The 9091-nt window shown below is 41.5% G+C and overlaps 1 protein-coding gene across 1 annotated transcript; it reads left to right on the top strand.

The window, feature by feature from the left end:
- Positions 1-426: 426 nt before the first annotated feature.
- On the top strand, positions 427-3696 carry LOC147883826 (B-box zinc finger protein 19-like). The gene is made up of 5 exons (XM_087398994.1): positions 427-1257; positions 1830-1926; positions 2177-2292; positions 2398-2676; positions 2782-3696. The coding sequence occupies exons 1-5, from the start codon at positions 1165-1167 to the stop codon at positions 2890-2892; spliced, it is 696 nt and encodes a 231-aa protein (XP_087255120.1). The 5' UTR covers positions 427-1164; the 3' UTR covers positions 2893-3696.
- The last annotated feature ends 5395 nt before the right edge of the window (positions 3697-9091 follow it).

Here is a 9091-nt window from a genome sequence, read left to right as displayed (position 1 = left end):
CAGACCCAAGAGCACGTGTTAGACAAGTCTGGTGGTGCCATGTGTCTCTAGTGAGGCGTGGCACACGTGAGGGCACTTGGCAGCCGCTACTTTAGCTACACATGGCGAGGCATGACGGGCGGGCCCACAAAATCAACGTTTTCCGCTACGTGCGGTGGCGAGGGGGCCAGCTGGTGGGGGTGCCAGCGTGGAAAGAATGAGGTCAGCGTTGTCCACTACTTGCGGTGGAGCTGGAAGGGATGCCACGGTGGACGACTGACGTGGCAAAGCCAATGGGAGCTGGCAGCTATGTGCGGTGGGGAGGCAGCCAGGTGGCGGGGAGCCCGCGTGGGCGTGCTGACGGGGCGCGATGTGAACCGCAAGTTTAAAGACGTCACGCGGAAGTGTCTGGAGAGGGCAACACTGAGCTTTCAGGATGCGATTTTAGGCCTGCAATCCTTCGTCTTCCTCAACTCTGATCCATTTCTGAGCTTTTCCCGGCTCCAATTCGGTGGCAAAACGTGTTTTCCCGGGTTCCCATCGCTGTGATTCGATCCAAAATCACTTCCCGAGCTCAAATCGTCTCATCTGCAGCGTTCGTCTCCCAAATTCCAGTTGTGCTCCAGCATCAAGCATCTCCAACCATCTACATCTGCTTTCCTTACGATTTAGGAAAGGAGGAACGCAGAGCGGGGATCCCAAGACAGTCCCTCTGTTATCCGACGATCAGCACTGATGCATTCGAACTGGCGTGGGGTTGTAGGATCTCATAACGAAGCTTTTGCAACAATTTGGAATTCCCTCCCTCGACGTGCACCGCTTAATTTTGTCAATTGCTTTTCGCTCTGCGACGTGTACACGAACCTTGTTCATGCATTCAGAGTTGATGAGTTTTCCACCTTGACTGGACTGCAAATTTTAGCGACGTTCTTACCTCACGGCTTGTATGTCATCGGAGACCGTGTGAATAAACTACCTCACGCACTGAAATCCAGAAATTTCCTGCATTGAAATTCATGGGTACTCAAATTATATTCTTTTTTGAGCTTTAAGCTATCTCGCCAAGACAAGAGACGCGAGAGCAGGTGAGATGCAGAGAAAGAAGAAATTGTGGTGAACTTGGTTGGTCGGCTATCGTGCACCGGAGAAGACTGGTGCCATTCGAGAACGGAAGGCGGTAATCCAATGCGAACATTATGCGATGTATGCGAGGCTGCCCCTGCGCTGCTTTTCTGTGCTGCAGATGAGGCTGCCCTCTGCCTCAAGTGTGATGACAAGGTAACGCCTTTGTCGATTTCTGTAGTTCGTTGAGCAGCAGCGTAATGATAAATACATGATAGAGGCATGCCAGAAGTGAATATACTGGCAAAACATGTCGGTTACATCTGCAAAGGTAGCGTCTGGAGCGGACGTGGAAAAGATGGATCTCTGATCCTGACTTGCTCATTCCTTTCACTTAGCAGAAAAGCCTAAGGTCAATCTTCCCGGAAAGGTTATGAGGAAGGAGAAATGCTTCCCTGATTTTTAGAGTTAGAAACGTAAGGCTTTGCACAGCTTTTTTGTTAATAGTGGTGGCAATGAACTTTATTCAGAGGTGAAGGGGTGAAATGATGCTTTAAAGTCCAAAGCTCCCTCGGTAGTGTAGAGGAGCCTCCTTTACTCCAAACTCTCGGACTGCATTACGTAAGACTGAACTGAGCGCTGAAGATTCCAAGATTTAATGCTTAGGCTATATATTAGCGATGCGTGGTGAAAAGATACTTCTTGCGGGCTGTCATAGGACCTGTCATATGCATTCACAACATTCTAGGAGGCCCAAGTTTTGCAGTAACAGTTGATTCAATGTGAAGGTTCATGGCTGCAACAAATTGGCTAGCAGGCATGTACGGCTGACACTTGCAGAGGCCCGTGCGGTGCCTCGGTGTGACATATGTGAGAATGCTCCTGGTAATTTGAATTTTTTGGTGTTCCCTTCTGTGTACACGTAATTAGGACCCCTTCAAAATGGTGAGCAACACATTACGTTGTGGATTATTTTGTCAACACTATTGTTGTCTATGTATCTGACCACGTCACTCACAAGTTCTGGTGGGAATTCTTGGCAGCATTTTTCTTTTGTGGGATTATTTTTTCAACACTATTGTTGTCTATGTATCTGACTACGTCACTCACAAGTTTTGGTCGGAATTCTTGGCAGCATTTTTCTATTGTGGGATTGATGGGACATCCCTTTGCTTACAGTGTGACATGGATGTCCATGTTGGTGGCAAGAAGACCCACGAAAGGTACCTTGTGCTGGGGCAGAGAGTTGAGGTACTTCCATCCACAAGTTGGTGCAAGATTGAATGGCAAAGATTAAAGCGCACACACCGGCTTTTACTCAGAACAAATAATGTCATATATTTATCCTGTTTGCAGCTTCCTGTAAGTAAGGTGGAGGTGGAGATTGGGAAGCAGCCTACGATAGAACATAAACAATCTGAGGTGGATGACCCCCACAAGCAACAGCATGAATACCAAGACAACGATGCATGCGAAAAAATGCAGGAAACAAATCGAAACAGCAACACTTCTGCATTTGCAGTTGCAGTTGGTGATACAGATCCACCTTCTCTATTTGATCAATTTAATTCTCAAATGATTGATCTTAACTTTAGACCTCATCATCTCCAGGCAGAACGTTCTGGCACAAGCCAGGTAACAGCTGATACTATTTTCACTCTATCCCTCATATTATTTCTCAGTGCTTGGCCCAAAGAAGTGTAAAGACAACTATAACTTTTTTTATGGTGGAGTTTTCAGAGTGTTAGAGAAATGGATCTGGGCAACAGCAATGATATAGAGATTCCTGGAGTAGTGCCAAATCGTTTGTCAAAAGAAAAAGGACCAGTTAAGAGCCACCCAGTCATTTAGTTGATCTGTATCTTCATGATTTCCTTCCTATGTGGCAACTTGATGAAGTTCAAATTTTCAAGGCATATGTATGCTGATATTGTGTTTGGTTAAAACCAGTTCGGCCATCTATAAATGTAAAATCTACGTCTAAAGCTAGTGGGGGTGAGCCTGGCTCAGTTGTTTCATGTACAACACCAATTGGCTGCCCCCTTCTCCTGCTTTACAACAAAATGACATCATTGTATAATGAAAAAGCATAGTGCTGTCATTTTCAGACTAATGATGTTTGTTATCCATACAGGTTATAGGCCTGAGCTTCTTTTAAGGTTACACTTGGCTAAAATATGAACATGCTAACCAAGTCTGGTGCTCAGGATCTGGTTGGTCTCCATGGTTGTGAGCTAGAGGCGGGAAGATGCCTTCGCCATGGATGGTGAAATGTTAGATATGGCTTCCCTCTAGCATGAGGCTCGCCTGTATTTAATATCCTTTACCTCCCTCCTGGTAGGGCCAACCCAACAAGTGTCCTACCACAACCCCATCTTGAAGGTGTTGCATTGTTCTCCCTCGACATTCCATCTGTGCTGAGATGAATGGAATTCTGATGGTAGTTGACGTGAAGGGTGCTGCCATTTGAGCCCCTTTGGCCAGGATAAGGTTGTATTATGTACGTATATGTGAACATAGACACACCTGCGTGCACACACACATCTATCTGTCTATTTTTGTGTGTCTGTCGGTCTGTCTGTGTGAATGGAGAGAGAGAGAGAGCTGCCTCTCCATGAGGAAGGAGACTTAATTTTCTTGTACTCTTTAGGTCCCAGGGACAAATAATATATTTTCATGGAGAGCTGCCTCTCCACGAGGAAGGAGACTTTTATTTTTCTTGTACTCTTTAGGTCCCAGGGACAAATAATATATTTTCGTTTGATTCTCTCTCTCTCTCTCTCTCTCTCTCTCTCTCTCTCTTTCTCATGCACATGCACACATGTGTTTAATGTGAGTGTGTGTACATTTTGGCATACATGGGAGGGTTTGTATCCCATCATATTTTTGAGCACTTCATCCTCCATGGGCCATGGTAGTAGTGGGCTCAATACTTGTTCTGGAGAGTGCACCTAAAACTTTGGGAATCTTAGGATCCAATGCTTTGTTGCCATGTCTTTGAGAGTAAAGCTATGGTATCATGGGAGTACGAACACTGAGTGGGGCTAAAGGTAAAATTCACTCTTCTATAGTAGGAGCTGCTCGGTACCCACCATCATGAGCTAAGCAGAAAGACACCATGGTGACATCTTGGATGTGGCTTCCCTATAGTATGAATTTAATCCCTCACTTGGCCGTGGGTAAGGATCAACTCCAAATGCATCCTACCACTGCACTATCTTGAAGGTGTGGAATGTGCTTTGAGGCTCTTCCCCCACATCCTCCTTTTTATACCCCTCTTACTAAATTCACCTCTAATGCTAAGTTTACTTACTTAGCTTATACTCCCTCCTCGTTTAAGCCATAAATTTCCAAAGAACTTTGCCCTCAATTTATACCATGGATGTCCCAATTGCTTCCCATCTCTTGCATGATGCTCTCTGGTTGCACAATTTCTCATCTTCTCGTGGGTCCTTCCATTTGATGAGATACTTTCAAAAGACCTGAGCTTTGAAGCCCATGATCCACGTTAGAATACCATAGTAGGCAGCTGTGAAAAGACCTGCATGCTGAGACCCACAATTCAGTATTGAAACTCGAAACATTTCATGGATTTTTGAAGTGGGTGGTAGCTCCAACTGCTAGGATACTTCCCCAACTCTGCAGATAATCTTGAAGGGGCCAGAATATCTATGCGCAAGCTAGGTGTTGTGTTACCCTTCAAGGAGCCATTTCTATTTTCGTACTACAAAAATATGCACAAATTCCCTTTCTTTAAACTCAGGGACCTCCTATGTTGGCATCTTGCATGTAATCTTGGCCAATTGCAAACGAACCAGAAGCTGGCTGATTTTTCACAGCTATATCTGACACAGAAGAAGGCATCCCAGCTTTGCATATGTACATGCCAGTTTTGTATTCATACATGGCCACACACGCCCGGGGGGCTCAACCCCATTGATAAATGCTTGGTGCTATTGTAACAAAACTTCTCAAGTCCGAGCTATTTATCCCAAGATTCTGAGCAGTACCTCAGACACTCCTCCACCCATTTGTTAACCCTCTCAGACTGACCGCATGTCTCAGGGTGGTATATGCTGTACTTGGAGCCAGTCCTAAATAGTCTAGCCGTAAAAGATGCAGAAACTCTGCATCCCTATAGCTGATAATCACCTGAGGGAATTTGTGGTGTTTAAATATGTTGTCCATGTAATTCCAAGGAATGTGTGATGCTGAATAACGGGTGCTACCCTCAAATCTCCTGAATGCAATGTACCCAAATAACTGTATGTATATATGTATTTCTCTCCCAACCCCCCTTTCTAGTTCTCCTACGTCTCTATCCTCTCATTCCTTCTTGTACCTCAATCCTTCTTGAAGTGTTGATGAAAAAGAGCTCACTTGCCGTGTGTTATGACCACAAAATGCAGGCAATCCTGTATGCTGTATCAAACTGGGGAGGAAGACAAAATGCACACACACATTCACACACGCACGCACAAAAGTGTTTGCGATGTATGTATCCATGTATGTATTTCATAGTAAGATCCGAAACACGTCTTAACAATAATGGGTGTTACGGGCGTCCCACGATGCCTCTGGTGCAAAATTTATTTAATATTTAATATTATTTCTAAGGTAGGGTGTATGGGTTTTCGGTTTTTGATTTTTGGTTTTTTGTGGTGTATGGGGATAAGGGATTGGTTGGTGGGATTTGGAAGGTAGGTAGGGTATTGATGTATTTACTAGTTATAAGAACTCAGGTAAAAGCATTTCATACCTTGGATAGTCAAGACTCCAATCTTTCTAAGCATGCACATGGCCTGTACTTATGCCCTTACTCTCTCTAGCTCTACCTTTTCTAGAAGACTCATTTGAAGATCATTTACTCAAGAAGAACGTGGAGAGATTGACTACAGTATAGTGCACTAAGGCATTCTTACAATGCTAAAACATGGCGAGGTACCCATTTCCTCATTGCTAAAAAGGTTGCTAAAAGATTCCTTTTTTAACTCTATAAATGTCCATCATATTAATTTAACATTTCCATAATTTTTAGTGTTATAATAGTGAAACCTTGGGAGCTAATGTAAAACATGAAGCAACAGATGTGGAACATCATATTGAAGTATGAAATTTATGTTGGGCATCGACTTGATGTCCAACAACAAGTCTTAGTTTCAAATTGATGCCGAACATCGAGTTTAAACTTGATCTTGGACATGGAGTTGAAGCTTAAAACTGATGTCTGACATAGAGTTGAACCTTAAACTTGATGTCAAACATCGAGTTAAATCTCACACATCTAGTTCAAGCTTTAACTCGATGTACAACATCGAGTTGAAGATTTAACTCGATGTTTGACATCAACTTTAGGCTTCAACTCGATCTCTGACATCAAGTTGAAGCTTGAACTCAATGTGACATCTCATCCTTCATAGAAATTTAGAGGCCTTCGAAAAAGCTCTACCTTTAGTTCATTCACAAGAACACCTTAAGTAACTAAGTGCCTAAAGTTTGAATCCAATGAAAATTGGATCATAGATTTCTTAGAAGGAGGCTATGGTGTGAATGTTCTTTGATTTTAAACTTCAAGAGTAATGCTTTACCTCTAACTCTATATTTTTTAAGATTGAATAGCACTTCCTACTCTATTTATTGCATGCTTTTGGCCTCGTCTTGCTCGCATAAGACTTCTTCCTCCTAGTATGAACCTACATGCTCTGTAAACTAACTTCCTCTTAGCTCTCGATCCTCTTTCCTTACTGGTGAAATCTTAGTGCAATTGTTGGAGTTGTCACTAGCTTTCTTGCTATAAATTTTATCCAGGAGTGCAATCATTTTTCCTAGAATGTTGCAAACCTCTATGCTGCCATCTTGAGTGGACATCCTTGGCCCCTTGCTGCAACTGGCCCAAACTGGTCGAGGTGGGTGGTGCGCATCTTGCAATTATCGGTGGCCGCCTTCAGTTGGCCGTCTGATGGGTGACTTGCCACCACCTTTTGGTGGCATCTCTAATGCCACCAGAGTTGCCACGCCGTACCTCTTAAGTCACATCCATCACCTCTCGACCTCCTTCCTCTTCCCCTAGTATCCTCAACATTAAGTTGTAGAAAGAGAGAGCTCCATTTTTCCTTGTGCAAACTAGTAAGTTCAGAGTTGTAAAAGTAGTGCCCTTGCTTGTACAAAATCTTGCCTTGCTCAGCTCAGCAACCTCTCCGCCTCCTTCCTCCTCCCTTAATCTCCCGAGTGCTAAGTTGTAGAAGAAGATGCCAGTTCAAAATATGATAAATTTATTCTTTGAGAAGACAAGCATGGCTACCAGTAATCTTAAGCAGTCCCTTTTGGATGTAAATAATATAATATAACTTCTTTCCTATGCAAATAAAAAAAACAGTCCCTTTCATGCTTTCACAAAATGTAATCTTGTTTACATACAATATTTGAAAGTTACACTCGATGCATAATTGAAATAAATTTCCTTTTTTTTGGCAAACAAGTTTGTTGGATATCAATTTTATTAATAAGGAACATCAAGTTAAAGCTTAAACTTGAAGTCAAACATCAAATTTGATGTTTTACATCAAAGTTGAAGCTTTAACTTGAAGCTTTAATTCAATGTTAAAGCTTCAACTTGATGTAAAACATCAAATTGAAGCTTTAACTTGATGTAAAGCATCAAGTTGAGCCTTCAATTTGTTAATATAAAGTTTGAGCTTCCATTTGATGTAAAATATCAAAATGAAGCTTCAGCTTGATGTTTTACATCAATTTGAATCTTCATTTTTATGTTGAACATTGAATTTACGCTTCAATCCAATGTTCCACATCCAATTTGAGCTTTATTTTGATGTCATACATTGAGTTTTAGATCACTTTGTCAAGGATATTTCTTAACTTTATTGTTGTTAAACATCGGTTTGAAGCCTTAGCTTGATGTAAACATTGCATTCAAGCTTCACCTTGATGTAAAAAATCAAGTTGATGTTTCAATTTGTTGTTGGACATTATGTTAAGCGTCGATCAAATGATGAACATCTTATTAAAGCTTCAAATTGATGTAACATATAAAGTTGAATCTTCAGTTTGATGTTACACATCGAGATCAAGACTCAAGTTGATGCCATAGATAGAGTTGTAGATTACTTATTTTAAGCTTAAACTACTTGGTTAGAGCACCATGTTAGTTGATAAACTAATATGTGATGCCATACTAAATATTTTGTATGCGTTTATTTATGTAGAGGCGATGAAGGCTCTAAGAAATTAAGGAAGAGACCCACGTTGATATCTCAAAGAGGGCAATCCCTTTGATTTTCCTCTAGAGTTGAAGGTTGTAAAAAGTCATCAAAAGATTTTGATGATGGTTTGATTAAGACTGCTCTAGAAAAATTGCATACTTCAGCTGTTGCAAAAAGATCATTACTTTAAAGTGGGAGCTTTGACAAGACTCCTTTACTTTCGAGAGGTCCTCAAAAGACTTTTGGACAATTATGAGGATTTCTAGTCCTCCTCAATTATAAGAATCGTCAAAACATTATGAGTTTGAGAAAGGTAGTGCTGAGTCCAGTGATGGGTCAAAATAAGAAGAAGAAGAAGAAGAAGAAGAAAAAGAGATTTGTTGTTCCATATTCAATTGGTTTTAGACCTCTAGCAAAAGTCAAGTAGATAAATTACTTTTTTCCTTATCAACAGTCTAAAATCCCATCTCTAGTAGCTCATGAATGGATCTAATAAAGGTATACTTCAGTATCCTAGCCGTACGCCCAAAGGAAAATTGATACTTTTCATAGCTAGGCAAAATGGACAAGGAAATATTTCAAATAATTCTAGATCTTGTGGAAAGGTGTTGAGCTGAAATTATGAGGATTAGGATAGTGATGTTGTATTTCTCAAAAGTTGACGATGTCTGTTGTGTTAAGGAGTTTGCAGATGAGAAACTCCTTGAAAAGGAATTGATCGACTCAACTAATCTTTGGTCATCTTTGATGAATAATGATAATATTAATGTGGCACTTTTGCCATTCACACATAGAGAGGTGTGGCTCTATTACTTCAAGCTAAAAATTAA

Source organism: Dipteris shenzhenensis, chromosome 27 (assembly GCF_047967505.1).
Source record: "Dipteris shenzhenensis isolate YYH24624 ecotype China chromosome 27, Dip_SZ_1.0, whole genome shotgun sequence".
Taxonomy (NCBI): Eukaryota; Viridiplantae; Streptophyta; class Polypodiopsida; order Gleicheniales; family Dipteridaceae; genus Dipteris; species Dipteris shenzhenensis.
This window is presented reverse-complemented; position numbering and strand designations above follow the sequence as displayed.

What these genes read in the sequence shown, in the direction of transcription:
- LOC147883826 (XM_087398994.1), top strand. Translation starts at nt 1,165, where the DNA reads ATGCGAACATTATGCGATGTATGCGAGGCTGCCCCTGCGCTGCTTTTC. An exon ending in TGCTGGGGCAGAGAGTTGAG is followed by an intron (nt 2,293 to 2,397) that starts GTACTTCCATCC and finishes TCCTGTTTGCAG; the next exon opens with CTTCCTGTAAGTAAGGTGGA. An exon ending in AACGTTCTGGCACAAGCCAG is followed by an intron (nt 2,677 to 2,781) that starts GTAACAGCTGAT and finishes TGGAGTTTTCAG; the next exon opens with AGTGTTAGAGAAATGGATCT.